This window comes from Elgaria multicarinata, chromosome 5 (assembly GCF_023053635.1).
Source record: "Elgaria multicarinata webbii isolate HBS135686 ecotype San Diego chromosome 5, rElgMul1.1.pri, whole genome shotgun sequence".
Taxonomy (NCBI): Eukaryota; Metazoa; Chordata; class Lepidosauria; order Squamata; family Anguidae; genus Elgaria; species Elgaria multicarinata.
The window spans coordinates 56,961,672-56,977,144 of record NC_086175.1 but is presented as its reverse complement, the minus strand read 5'-3'; the positions used below and the strand labels follow the sequence as shown (position 1 = coordinate 56,977,144).

The 15,473-nt window shown below is 39.0% G+C and overlaps 1 protein-coding gene across 2 annotated transcripts in view; it reads right to left on the bottom strand.

Moving 5' to 3' along the window:
- REPS2 (RALBP1 associated Eps domain containing 2) overlaps positions 1-15,473 on the bottom strand; it is an 84,590-nt gene that overhangs the window by 36,303 nt on the left and 32,814 nt on the right. Inside the window, exons 5-12 of one of the 2 annotated variants that reach the window (XM_063126418.1) lie at positions 14,735-14,832; positions 13,692-13,830; positions 11,626-11,689; positions 10,675-10,817; positions 8,910-9,001; positions 7,447-7,518; positions 6,565-6,634; positions 1,367-1,441 (exon numbers count right to left, since the gene is read on the bottom strand). In XM_063126418.1, the coding sequence (XP_062982488.1) occupies positions 1,367-1,441; positions 6,565-6,634; positions 7,447-7,518; positions 8,910-9,001; positions 10,675-10,817; positions 11,626-11,689; positions 13,692-13,830; positions 14,735-14,832 (753 nt within the window). The remainder of the gene's footprint in view (positions 1-1,366; positions 1,442-6,564; positions 6,635-7,446; positions 7,519-8,909; positions 9,002-10,674; positions 10,818-11,625; positions 11,690-13,691; positions 13,831-14,734; positions 14,833-15,473) is intronic. The other variant, XM_063126419.1, reaches the window with a different exon arrangement.

Below are 15,473 nucleotides of genomic sequence, written 5' to 3'. Positions count from 1 at the left end.
CTTTTAAATTGCATCTTATGTAGTATTTTATATGTAGTATTTATGGTTTTAATAAAATGTAATAGAAATGTAATAAATAAATAAATAGCTATATAAAAAGCTAGCACAGGTTGGGGAAAAGTAAATTCTTAGAAACTAAACGTGCAATAGTAAATTTTACTTTAATATTATTATATTAATTCTATTAAGTAATTATGGGCAAACTGACAAATACAAGCCAATCAAAAGCAAAGGGGATGGTTTGAGAAACAGCCTTTTCAGATGCTATAAATTATGAACGAAGCTGACTCTCCCTTTCGTTATTCTTTCTCCTATGAAAATCAATACAGATAATATATTAAGCAGTTAGTGGTAGATAAATAGCCTGATCCTAAACATATTTCCTTGGAAGTAAGTCCTGCTGAGTCCCAGAACTGGGCTGTTATCATAAGTATGAAAAATATGATTAGTCAAATACACTGCATCCTTTACTTCATGAACCCCTAAAACATTCCATGCATATTGTTTATTATTACTAGGCCATTAAACATTAAGATATAGTCAATTTGTCCATTGTGAAAAATAATTAAACTACTCCTCAGGAAGATGTGATTTAAGAAAACACGGCCTTGGGATTCTAAAATAAGTTAACTCCAGGAAGTTGACAGAATGGAAGTTTCCTGTCCCTTCATCCTTTCTGCAGCCACCTGTACTCCACCCTGAAAGGCCTCTCTGGAGAATCTGAGGGATGTTGGGAGGAGAAGAATCTCCTGGACAGTGTGAGAGAAAGTGGAAAGGCTGCTGTGGAAGGGGAGTGTGATCAGGGGGCTGAAGCAACACCCTAGGAGGAAAAGTTACACTGTTTGGAGCTATTTAGGGTTCATCTACACCAAGCAGGATATTCTGGTATGAAAGTGGTATATAAAAGGCAGGAGCTACACTACTGCTTTAAAGTGGTACTGAAGTACACTGACAAGTGTTGGGGCCCATAACACATCTACACCAAGCAGGATATAAGACTATGAAAGTGGTATGAAAGCAGTCTATGGCATGTGTCATGGGCCCCAACAGTTGTCAGTGCACTTCAATACTGTTATAAAGCAATAGTGTGGCCCCTGCCTTTTATATACCACTTTCATACCGCTTTCATATTGGAATATCCTGCTTGGTGAGCCCTTAGTTTAGAAAAACGGTGAATAAGAGGGCATCTGAAAAGAGATTTATAAAATTATGCCTGGTGTGGGAAAGTGGCCAGAAAGAAGTTTCTCTTCTCTTCTCTCACATAATATTACATATATTTTACTCCAAAGCACGAACCAAGTAGACTTAGAGATTCTATAGTATCAACGAACTGTGTTTGTTATTATATATAGGAACTTTTACATACCTGTTTTGACAGCCAAGTGCTGAGATGCTTTAAATTCCTTTGGTATTGCTTGGGCAGATGCGCTAACTTTCAGACCTTAATAAAAACAAATAGTGAACTATTGTTTGATATTAATTATTCATTTGAGGGCAAAAAGTTATAACTATGACCAACTCCAGCTAGAAATCCTATGAAGTGCTACTTCTCATTCTTAGTAATACTTTGTGTCTTTATAGAAGATGGTGCATTATAAAAAGATAGTTTGTTTACAAATAGATATGCAGACCATTATTCTTCTATGTTGCTGTATGAAGCCCCAGTACTGCATTTCTAATGGCCTCAAAGAACCACAAATGTATAAATGCTAAGAGATATCAAGAGCTGTACTTGATTCATATAATATTCAGCAGGAGTCAGGGCCCATGGAGTTAGATTCAGAGTTCTGTGAGAGGAGCTTTGCTCTTGGATCTTGGTTCCCCCTTGCCCTACAAATTTGATCAGAGGAGTGGGGTGGGGGATGGCATTTCCAGCATGGCATTTCCAGAAAAAGGGGGGATGGGAAAAATCACTCCATTTCCATGCCTCTGCTCAAAGAAAGTACTCATTGATTTGGGCACCTTTGGATGCAATCCATAGTTTTTGTTGGTGGGAACTACAGGTGTTCATGGACAAGACCATGGGAAGAAAGCACTTAGCTTTTCAATGTGCACAGTGCCTAAGAATAATCTATGAAGCCCTGGAGCTATGTAATTTATTCCAAAGGGGTTTGTATGATAAGCTTACTGAAATAAACAGATTGCACAGCAGTAATGATTGGTGGATTGACATCTGGAATTCAAGCCCCTCCCTTAGAGCAGTGACAAGTCCAGGATTAGTATCATGACCCCTTCAGCCCTATGACAACTCATCCTCAATCCCAAACTTTCCCCCCTTCATGGGTTAGATTGAAACATTAAAAAAGAAGAAAAACAGTAGTTATCAGATTTTCTGAGCCATTTGATTGGTTTGGATTGATATGATGAGAATATGGGCTGAATGAAACATGTAGTTTTGAGCAAGGAATTTATCTTGCAATTGCTTCAGTGCACTCATAGCATGCAATTCAGTATCTACTGTGCCACTTCTCAGTTTTGCAGTGCTGTATAAGCGTGGGCTGATTTATGAACTGAGTAGGTAGTGACCAACAGATACAATTCGGTCACCATATCTAAAACTCTACATGGATTCATAAAACCAAATTCTCGGCACATCAGTTTTGCCATGTAAATGGATCCTGAATCTAATTTCCGGAAAATGAGAATTCAGAAATTCATAGTAATGAATTACTATGTCTCTTTAAAATCAATCTTGAAGTTCCATAAGAGACAGCCTCCAAAATACATCATGAATGTTTTTCTTGTTTGCTGCAATACCACAGAGGTATTGATCTCCCGACACTAAATTAACCTTATATTAGTTAAGATGTAAAATTTTGAAATCACAGGAGAAAGTCTGCAGGAAACGTTAACATTAGTAACCGTGTAGATTAGATCTATGTATTTATTTCACACTTTTTCAGAATATGAGAAAACCACTATTTTCTTATAAAATTATAATAATTATATTCTAGAGACACTAGTGTGAGAAATGAAATTCTGGGTCTCTACCAAGAGCCCTGCTTTACTCAAAACCTGAACTCCTGTCTCTTCTGCAAATCTATTAAAATGTGCTACTCCCACAGAAACGTCTGCTTGTTATCATATCGTTGCTAGAAGAACTGGTGAGGCAGACATACACAGCAAAGAAAGAACAGCCTTCCCAACAGAGGACAATAATTATATTTGTATGGAAGGAAAAGGAGGTGAAGTTAGCAAATCTTTCCTCCCGCTACATCCAGCCCGCACTGGAATATTTTTTTGCAGGAATTAGCTCAAGGTATTTTTTAAAACACACACACACACACACACACACTTATAACTGTTATATATCCACAGTTACTGTTGGCCTTATAGCTGAATGAATAAATAAGTGTCCACAAACTAAGAAGAGAGAGAGAGAGAGAGAGAGAGAGAATAAATTATCCAGAAAAAGAACATTATGCACTTGACATAAACAATGAACTGTAAATGTACTGTCCACATATTTATCTTAAACATATAGCCAAAAGAGATAGAACATTCATTTAAACTGCTTTTGCAAGGGTGCCAGGATGTAAAATCCCTTTTAAAGTACTCTGTGTTCCTTTAAAAGTACTATGGAGATGGCAACCAGGAAAAGAGAGGGTCACTGCTTCCATGAGACATGTGCTGAATCTTGCACAAGTTGTGCTCTTCTCTCATTTTATATGGAGTGTGCTTATTTTGTACTCTGATGTCCCTAGCCATGGACAAAAGAGGCACTGAATGGAAGCCTCATTTCCTTTAACAGCTCTCTCATAAGCAAAAAGTCAGCCGTCCGTGCCTTTCCCACAGAATCATCACCTCTGCTATTAGTTTTTGTTTGTGCAATGTATTTATTTAAGATATGTTTATATTGGCCCTGATTAAAAAAAACCCTAAGTTGAAAAACACCCAATTAAAAAGTAAATAACCGAAGTCCAAACCATCATAATAAAATACATGATTAGCTGATTAAAATGTTGTCCTAGCAGTATCAGAGGCGTTAACAGGAGACCAGCTCCCACACAGCTACATTTGAAGACCCTTTCAATGTATTATATTTGAGCTTCATTGTACTATATAAAGGGCTGCACTGCACATTGAGAGGGATTATGGGGCTCCAAAACACTTGTTTCCCTGCCACTGCTAACTTATTTCTTATTTTATAAATACATTTATAGCTCCCCTTTAAAGGAGGGAGCAATTAATGTTAACAGAAAGATGGGAGACACTTGCAGGGAAGAGCTGACAGTCAAGTGTCAGTTCCTCTCTGCAAGTGTCCTCACCAGGCTCAGAAACCCAAAGAAGCTGGGCAAAAAAGTAGTTAGTGGAGGGCATTTGTTGGGGAAAATCAGCAGCCTTGCTTCCCTGCTGCCCTTCCATCTGTGCCAATCAGAGGATGCTCATTTAGGACATACGTGTTTACTAGTGTAATAATATTATTATTATTATTATTATTATTATTATTATTATTATTATTATTATTATTATTTATATAGCACCATCAATGTACATGGTGCTGTACAGATTACACAGTAAATAGCAAGACCCTGCCGCATAGGCTTACAATCTAATAAAGTTGTAGTAAACAATAAGGAGGGAAAGAGAATGCAAACAGGCACAGGGAAGTGTAAACAGGCACAGGGTAGGGTGAAGCTGACAGTATAAGGTCAGAACAAACTTAATATTTAAAAGCTATAGGGAAAAGAAAAGTTTTTAGCTGAGTTTTAAAAGCTGTGATTGAGTTTGTAGTTCTCAAGTGTTCTGGAAGAGCTTTCCAGGCGTAAGGGGCAGCAGAAGAAAAAGGACGAAGCCGAGTAAGGGAAGTAGAGACCCTTGGGCAGGCGAGAAGCATGGCATCAGAGGAGCGGAGAGCACGAGCGGGGCAATAGTGTGAGATGAGAGAGGAGAGATAGGCAGGAGCTACACCGTGAAAAGCTTTGAAGGTCAACAGGAGAAGTTTATATTGGATTCTGGAGTGAATTGGGAGCCAATGAAGAGATTTCAGAAGTGGAGTGACATGGTCAGAGCGGCGGGCCAAGAAGATGATCTTGACGTCAGAGTGGTGGACAGAGACCAGCGGACTGATGTGAGACGAAGGAAGGCCAGAGAGAAGAAGGTTGCAGTAGTCCAACCGAGAGATAACCAGTGCGTGAACAAGAGTCTTGGCAGAAGAGACAGACAAAAATGGTCGAATCCTGTATCCATATTATACAGGAAGAAACGACAGGATTTAGGTACTGCCTCAATATGAGGAATAAAGGAGAGCGAGCTTCCTTGACCGGAGTAAGCGTGACATCGTTGACAGTAAGAGAGAATGAGAGGTGAGGAGAAGGTTTAGGAGGAAAAACAAGCAGTTCAGTTTTTGCCATATTAAGTTTCAAACGACGATGAAGCAGCCAGGCTGAGATATCTGAAAGACATGCCGAGATACGATCGTGAACATCAGGAGAAAGTTCCGGAGATGAGAGATATAATTGTGTATCATCGGCATACAGGTGATATTGGGGGCCATGAGATTGAATAAGCTTACCCAAGGACAGCATGTATAAAGAAAACAACAACGGGCCAAGCACCAAGCCTTGCGGAACCCCTACTGAAAGGGGAAAAGAGGAGGACGAGCTGCCGTTAGCCGACACGCTGAAAGAGCGACCCTCTAGATAGGAGGCGAACCAGTTATAGACAGAGCCACAGAGTCCAAGGTCATGGAGGGAATCTAAGAGAAGATCGTGATCAACCGTGTCAAAGGCTGCAGTTAGATCAAGGAGAATAAGAACGGAATAATGGCCTTTAGACTTGGCAGTAAGAAGATCATTGGTGATCTTGGTAAGGGCTGTTTCAGTGGAATGCAAAGGACGGAATTCAGATTGAAAGGGATCCAGAGCAGAGTTACTAGAGAGAAAGTCAAGACAACGATAGTAGACCACACGTTCCAGGATCTTTGAGACAAGAGGCAACAGAGAGACAGGTCGGTAGTTAGACAGAGATAGTCGATCAAGAGTGGTTTTTTTGAGAATGGGAGAGACTGTAGCATGTTTAAAAGCAGAAGGAAATGAACCAGAGGACAGAGAGGAATTAATGATGTGGAGCAAGGACGGGAGGATAGCGGGGATAAGATTAATAAAGACGCGAGAGGGAATCGGATCACGGGAACAAGTGGAAGGCTTCGACGAGCGCAGTATTTTAGACAGTTCATCAGCTGAGACCGAAGGGAACGCCGAGAGAGTTGCAGGAGGAACTGACAGGTGAGGACAATGTGTAGCTTTGTTCTGCCTTGAGATTTACATTGACATCAATGAAATGCAAATGTGATACTCACTTACAAACATAATGCTTTTAAACAATCTGTTTGAATTACAAAAAATGAAACGTATTTGGCAGGGCTTATAGATTCTATCAGTTTGCTTTTCTTCAATCCTGTGTCTACTGAAAAGCATCCTCATTTGTTTTCCCCACTCAAGAGTGATGTTCTGTATAACTGATTTAGACAATATTGATTTTCCTTAGCCAACAGGAATTGTATAAAATATCTATTACCACCTGAAACCTAATTAATTAAGAGACGGCAGTTTGATATTGTACCTTGTTTGTCATCATTACTTGTGTCCTGTGTCAGGGCAGCTTTATCAGGCATCTCTTCAAGTGAAGTCTCCTTTGAGGGAGAAGAGGAGTAGTTTGTGAAGATTAAAAAAGAAAATAAAGAGGAGAGAGAGACAAGCGCACAAGTCATTTGAGAGGCTATAGGCTGACAGAAACTGATTGTCTGGGGAGATCTTGGAGAAGAATGCCATTAGGGACAAGTATAGTTTTCAGATTGTACAAATCAGCTAGCTCTGAAGTTAAATTAGGTATCATAGGGCAGGGTGGTGGGCTGTATTTGAGAAGTTTAAAAACTGTAGAACTGCTTCACAATGTAACATGCATTTCAATCCTATGCATGTTGGCTCAGAGGTCTTCAATGGGCTTTATTCCCAAATAAGTGTATTCAGGATTTCAGCTTTAGTGTCCTTCTCTTCGACATGACTTTTAACTGGCAGTGCGTCAGTGGAGGTGCAGTAAAATGTCAGACCACAATGAAAAACTGAGACTTATGGAAGTCACCAAACAATCACAAGGGCAGTGTCCTCTGGACACACAAACAGTCCTCTTTTGCTCAACTGGCATTTTTGTAAATGTTCACTGGGATGTTCATAGACTGCAGTGGTCTATGAGAATGGGTCCAGAACAGCTAACTCATATACTGTCAGCCAAATATCCAAACACAACATTTCAGTTCGTTATAGTTACAGCAGTATATTTGCTAAGAAATGCTGCAATGAAGTAAGCTCACTTTCTTCCACATATATCAGTTTCATAATACACAATGAGAAACACCTTTTTCATCAATGATACAAAACAGCATGTAAGCAGAGTTCTACACACTGAGTAATGCAATAAATATTAAATAAATAAATGGTCACCAACTGGCTCAACAGAAGTTGCCTCAAAGAGAATTAATGGCTCTGAGTTGTTTGGATCCTCACAGACAGTTTCAAGCTGATTATTTCAAAAAGAGATATGAGAGAGAAAGAGAGAGAGAGAGAGAATATAAATCTCTATTGTGAGACTACATCCGTATTTACAACTATATTTCAAAGACTAGAGGGTGCTCCAAATTTCAATATCTGAGAATTTATTCAGGTACAAATAAAACAATTCTTGGTAAATTTTAAATAAACCTTTGGCATGTTTGCTCAGTAGTGTTCAATGGGCCTAGTAAGTGTATTCAGGAATTTCAGAAGAATCTATCACTGAAACAAGATATCCAAAGCCACCATTTTTTATATTTATTGTAGGTTAGTTAGAATGAAAAAATGTTTCTAGAGAAAGAGAGAAATAACTGATGTACAATCAGGCCATAGGTGGTCTTAAGTACACACAGTTTGCTTCATACCTGATCCAGGGCTCCATTCTTGCATCAAGTACCTAGTATTGCATGGAAAAAGCATTCTCCCAATTCTTATATATACCCACCTCCACCATTTCTCAACTGAATGTACTGGCCTAATACACAGCCAAGGGTCTTCTGATGTCTTACTAGGCAGGCAATGGCTGTGGGAGTCTAGCAACTCCACCCATAAGGACATTCAACCTGTTTATCCTGTCAGAGGAAGTCCTCAAGCAACTGCATCTGATGCTCCTTGCTCTGCCTGTACTTTTCCAATTGATAGTTGCAGAGTCACAAGGCCTCAAACAGCTCTGGTTGCTCTCTAGAAGTCTTCTTGAACTGCTGCTCAACCAACCATACAGTTCATAGAATCATAGAATCGTTGAGTTGGAGGTGCCTATAAGACCACTAGTCCAACGCCCTGCTCAATGCAGGAATTCACATTAAAGCATACCTGACAGGTAGCTGTCCAGCTGCTTCTTGAATGCCTCAAGTGTGGGAGAGCCCACTGTCTCCCGAGGTAATTGGTTCCATTATCATACTGCTCTAACAGTCAGGAACTTTTTCCTGATGTCCATGACATTTATTTATATAGCCATATCACATGACACGGTTGCTGCTGTGTCATGTGATGTAGCTATATAAATAAATGTCCCTAAACACTTGGCAGTTCTTAATGGTGGAGGGAAAGAGATGCTAAAGACGTTCCTTTTATAACTACTCACAGCCCATTTTTATTAATGCACAGGGGGCAAAACATAGATACAGAGAGCAAGCTGCTAAAGCTAACTGTGAAGTGTGTATTGTTTGATACTTAACTGTTAAATTAGCCCCATGTAGGATGCAAAGTCTCCAAACTGATCTCACAACAGTTTACAGATCTGCCTCAATATTTACAATATTGAGCCACTATTAATATATTTTGACTGATGCAGTAAGGACAAGGGTAAACAAATTATGAATGAAACATTTTTAACTGAAGAAGGTGGGCTTTTCTTACCTCAATCCTATTGAAGTCTCTTGCTTGTTGACTTACTGACAATGGTTCTGAATAAGAATTCAACATGCGATCACTTTTAGGCTTAAGGGAAGCTAAAAGGAAAGAAAAGGAAGGCACGCCAGTCTTTGTATTAATTAAATACACTGTCTTCTGTGTACTGCACTTCTGTCCGTAGTGCAAGCAAAAACCACATTATGCAGAAGGCCGGGCTGGTTACTTCGTTTTAAGCCTAGTAAATGCATGTACGCCTGTACAGTACACTAATGTAGGTTTTTAAATAAAGATGGCATGGTTATTCACTGCTGCATAGTAATGTAGGTGCACACTGAAAAATAGCCCCCGCCCAAAAAAATTATAATGGCTAACCAACTCCCCAGTCATAGAAGGAAGCGAAATGGAGGACAACAGAGAGATTTCCTACCCACAAGTCCCTTTTCCCTACCTAGGTCAAAGGAGAAAATGGGGAAAGTGTTACAAAACAGGTCCTACAGCTTTGAAGCCACTCTCACTATTAAGAGTTATAATACCATTAGATTGGAACACACTTAACTCAGGGACGCATGAAAACAGCAATCGCTGGGGGGAAAGTCATACTGTAAGTGGTTTGAGGCAAAAAACAGAGTATCGAGGGACAAATATGGTCACAAGAACAGGTTGGCAAGTGCATCTTGTGGACCAGGCAATACAATACCAAGATAAAATGCTAGTGTAGATTGGCTCATTTTCTCTGGGATGGAAACATGGGAAGCTGCCTGGATGTTCCCTGAAAGTCATAACCTCAAAGTATCTCTCTTTGTTAAAGTACATAACGTACTTTAAGAGGCTTTTATTTCTAAAGCCACAAAACAGGCATAAAAAACTAAAGGTAACACCACTATACTAGTTAAAACAGACCAGGTTTTTATTCCTATCTCAGTCCTGCCTGGGCACTTACTGTGTGGTAAGGATCCACACAATTAATTCTGTTCATGTGATGAGGAAACTTTATATGTTAGACCAGCACTATCGGACGGATCCACAGATAATGGTTTCCATATCATTGCCATAATATGTAAAGGGCACCATATTCTCTTAGAAAAAATTGGGGAGTCTTGACCCTATTAGAATTAATAACCACAGACTCTTGTCACTCATAAAGTAAAGCTAGTTGTTATAATGTCAAAACAAAAGTTGCTTTGTTCCAATAGTCCTTGCCATATCTGCACCTGTTTCCCCAAACAGGGTTACTGCACATTTAAGAGCATAGGAAGGTGATGGAGACAGGGGCCCTTTCTACACCTAAGGGTTATCCCAAGAAAATGGAGGGATCATCCCTGCGTGCTCCCAGGATCTCCTGTGTGTCATTTGGATGCACAGGGATGATCCTGGGGCGGGGGGGAAGGCAGGTGTAGAAAGGGCCATGGTCTGACAAAATGTCAGACATAGTATGGAGTAGTCAAGAATAGTATAGTTAGCATAAAAGATGTTCAGTGCAAACAGATTCAAAGTCCTCCAGTTTCCAATTGTATCATATATCACCAGCCAACACTTTAATAATTTTCCAGGAGATACACAACATCAACATATTAGTAACAGCATGCTACAGCTTTTGTGCTGATGTTTTTCTGCTAAGCTGGTTTTATCTACCCTGCCATTTAGACACAATTAAAAACCCCATAATTTCAGAGCTCCTTTCCCAGAACAGCAGCTAAAAACAGACTTTGGTTAAAAGAACATTTTAATTAACTGAAGCTAAATGTCTTAAGCACAAACAGTGAAGCTTCACCTGTTTGAAGACAGTCAGGTAATAGAGTCTCTGGCAAGGTATCTGGCAAGAGATAACCATTTTTCCGAGCAACGACAAGGTGAAAGGCAGCACAGAACTCTGGCAATGTCAACGCTCCATCACAGTCTACGTCACTAAGTTCCCTGTAAAAAAGACAACCGTTATTGACATATTTCAAAGCATTATTGAAACAAAACCTTTGTTTACCTGTTTACACACACACTACACATAACTTGAGAGGAAGCTATTTTTCAGGTATAGATTTTTTTTACTTAGACATTTCAAATGTTTTTTCTGAAAGCCCACCTCATGAAAATATTGCAATTTTTTATTGAATACATTATTTACATAGATATTTTAATGTATATTATTATCTATCTATATAACTGGATAATAGCCCTAGTTAAAAGTTTAGAAATATAATAGGATTCAAACAAAACTTAAGTTGAACTGAGGCATCTGCAACAGTTTATTTAAAAAATATCAGGACCTCATTAGTAAAGTGTTAATGAATTATGCAGTTGTACTTATTTAAGAAGTTAGGTACTAATTTGGTTTCATTTGATAACCACAGCTAAAACTGAAGCTCATGACGTTATCTTAACTATACTGAATGTATGTTTATCTGAACCCACTTCACAAAAATATCTACTGGGATTATTGCGCTAATTATGTTCTTTAAAATATTCTTCAGAACTTTTCTAGTATTCATTGCTATTCAAATCCCTCTAGTCCTGCTGAGAAGGGACAGTAGCCTCACAAAGATAACAAGCATAAAAGAAACATCAACATACACCCTGCTGTGCTTGGACCTCAAAGCGATTTTGATGAGAGCAATTACTAAGATTACTTTAGAGATAGGTTTTTTAAAGTATGAAGAACTTTTTAGCCACAGTGGTTTTACATACACACTCACAGGAAAATTATTCTGAATTACAAAACAGTTCTTACCATATGTGTGAAAGCTCAGGGATAGGCAGCTTAGATTTTGTGAAGAAGTTCTTAGCCACAGAACCTGTCAACAGTAATGGCTCATCAAACAGTGAAATAATAAATTATTGAACAACAATTTTTCCAGAGTGTTCCTCCTTACATTACATGAATTTGAAACTACTGTTTTCTTCTTCTTTTAATTACCCAGAGAACTGGTTACTGTGCAGTCCTGTTACACTAGACATGTTGGTTAGAAATATCCTGCTCCAATATTACTATTTTTATTACGTAACATGATAATTGGATTTCCAAACCATGGTTGACTGTTCCACTTCCACTGAACAAGCTATGATTGGTGGTTACCCCAGCCTACCCAGCTTTTGCTGGGGTCTCCCTACACATATCCTCTTTGGGCAGAGCTTAGCTTAGTATGTCTGAGGGAAGCCACACCAGCATGCAAACACTGCACGTTAAGGATCAGCACTTTTGTTAAGAGCTCTTTAAATGAGGCAGAGGCTTCATAGATTCCTGCACAGGTTTGTTTGCCCTGCATCAAATATAAATGTCTAAAGAGACTTGATCCATTAAGACTTTTCCAGTTCTTCATCAATAAAATCTACTCTACTTACCAGCTTGATTTCTCCTTTTAAAAATTCCCAACAACTGGGTCAAAATATTTAACTATATTTCTCCAATGAGTACATTTTCTGGTTTTTCCCTTGGTAATAGTGTCTACCTTAGGCTGCTTCTTTATGTTTGCAATATCCTGCTAAATTTATATTCTAATCCTGGGCAAGTCTACCCTAGCCTTTTTTCCTGGGGTCATCCCTAGATCGTCCCTGTGCGTCCAAATGTCGCACAGAGGATTCTGGGGGCAACGAGGGATGACCCCTTCATTTTTGTGGGATAAGTGGCTGCCCAATTTTCCCCATGGTCCCAGGACCATCCTGAGGACTGCAGGAGGTGTGGCGCAGGATCCCACCTCCTTGTGAGTAAGTGCGGCACTGGAAACAGGCATGGAGCTGTGAGGGGAGGCTCTGTGCCCTTGGGCGCGCCCAGCAATTTCACCATCCCAGGGATGGCAGGGGATTGGGTGCAGGTTTTTTTTTAAAAAAACGTATCTTTTTCACCACGTGTGGGGCTCCTCTTCTGGAAAAAAAATGGTGGCCACAATGTCCCCCTAGATGCTGGGGGAGGATCATGGAAGCACGTAAGTCCGCAATCCTCCCCCCTCTACACCCTTAGGTGTAGACATGCCCCTAGTGTGAACAGCATAATGTCGTATATTTTTATCTTTTATTCCTTGCACTTTGAAATCCTCCAGTGCTTGGGATATGCAAGAAATACCTATAGAACAGGGGTGGGCAAACTTTTTGGCCCTGAGGGCAGCATGCAGTTCCAGGAGCACGTACACACACACACAGTCAAAATCCCACACACATACATCTCAAACTGCTCCTTTTTCTCACCATCATAGTTGTCTCAGCCAGAGCTAGAGGCGGGTGAACAATGATGAAGAGGAGGAGAAAGTTCAGGGGGCTCTTTGTCAGTGGGCTTCTTCTGGGGTGTAGGCCTATACGTGAGGTCAGCCCTGTATTTATCCTGTACTTTATAATCAGAATGTCTTAAAACTCTCTCATTGAAATCAATGGGTTTCAACTCTAACTGCATCATGTCCACTGGGTTGGATCCAAAGGAAGGGAAAACACTTGCAAAATATATCCCACCCCCATCTACTCTGGAGGGTGGGGAAGTCTCTGGAGCAGATTTAGGGGTGCACAGGGAGCTGCAGAGAGGAAATGAGGACAGGCAGGTCCTGTTGTGTGAAAAGAAATTCTGTTGCGTGAGCAGACTTCTGTTGGATTCTAGCCAATATTTTTTGTTTCATATTTTAGTTTTTTTAAACAACAACAACAAAGTAAATCACTTGTAATGTTTTTAAATAGGAGACCATGACCCATCAGTGTAATAATACCCACAACACAACCCCCCAGAACCACATACAACACCCCCAAGGGAATTTTGTTTTAAATTTTCTGGTCTTTCAGTTAAGACCTCCTTGCTGTGCATTCAATGAACATTACCTGAAATGAAAGAGTTCAGATCAGGTTGTAGGAACTTGAATTGGTTGATGTAATATTCTCGTTGTTCTTCAGTTATCCTCCAGGGGTCATCAGGGTAATTACTACTGCTGTCCTGTGGCTCTCTCTCTACTGAAAAAGACTTTAAAAAGAAAAAAGAAAAAGAAAGGGCAAAGTATCATTTGGAAAGGTAGAGAAAAGGCTGCAATTTTTGAAGTTTCAAAGCATTAGATTTACTCTGTTTTAACTCCATTCCTCTTTTTAAAATAAATGGGAGGGGAGAGACTGAACTTCAGAATAGTCCAAAGGGAATTGGAATAAATCCCTTTGTTCACAGAACTACATGATTGATATATATATATATATATATATATATATATATATATATATATTCCATAATTGTAAAAATGTGTGCCATAGATATTTAACAAAATTGAGCCTTTTCAATTAAGTATTTTAGGAACTGAAGATGGGAACAAACCCCCATACAAGGTAAACAAGTTAAAAATATCGCTTTCACCAGGACAGTTCTCAGCAAGATGAAGCTCCAAAAACAATTGACTGTCTGCATTTTGATATTATATTTAATAGAATGTTTTGCAGATATAATAATCTTCAGATAGATTGTCCTTCCACTTATTTGAAAGTTCATTGTGTTTTGCTTTTTAAAGGTAGGAAAGTCAAATATTGATATAAACTAACTCATGACTGCATTGTTATAAACAAACTCTTAAATTAAAAACAACTTTGCCCCTTCTGTCTCATAAATGTAATCTAGAATTCAAATTATTATTTTCCCGCAGGAAAGGGGTGACACCTAGAAGCTGCTCATTATATTGGAAGATTAATTTTACATCCCAGTGGGCCTGCGGCCGTTTCCTAGTGAAAGTCACTGTTCTAGTTACTTGGTAGACCTTTTTGCGGATCCATTCAAGATTGTGTCATACATTATTGAGCATAAAAGCAACTGTCATTTAGAAACAACAGTTTTAGGAAACATAGAAGCTTTTCTTTTAATCATTTTTGCATCCTATGCAATTCATTACCCGAATGAGAGAGGAATGTGCAGGAACTAATTTGGATCCATAGTTTCCTGATGTTTGTCGATCTTGCTGGTGAGTAGAAAGTCTAGCTTCATAGGAACCTATGCAAGATTTAGAGGAAATAAGTCAGAACATTCTCTAAGGCAATGCAAAATCAAATATGAGGACACAGATCAGTGTCATACCAAAATTAAAACAAACACAACAATGTCATACCCTTTTCCCTCATCAAAGATCCATCATTTATGGTATATGTCACCTGTAAAATTAGCAAAAATGTTTAAAGGGGCTTCAAGTAAGTGTTGGAAGTTTAAAAAAAGAGGAAGGAACCTTCTATCATCTTTGGTGGACTTGTAAAAAAGCCAAGACATTTTGGATTCAGATACATTCTTTAATCCTACCTTATATACTGTTCTATATAGTGACCAAATATTCATGTCTTGTGTTACAGGTTAAATTTTAATATCCACTCACTAAAAGTATGATATAATATGAGAAGAGCTGGCTTATTTTAAAGTGACTTACTTCAGAGAAGAAAGCTAATACTGCTTAGGAGACATGCTAACATCAAGAATAGCATTAATGAACAAGGATTCATTGGTGGGGAGGCAGCAGAAGAGTTTGATTCTAAATTGCTAAATTCAGTGTTTGCCAAGCATAAACACCAGCATCTGCCAAGTACATGAGAACTACCTAATGTAGTTGACTGCCAAATGCATATCTATATAAAACACTATTTAGA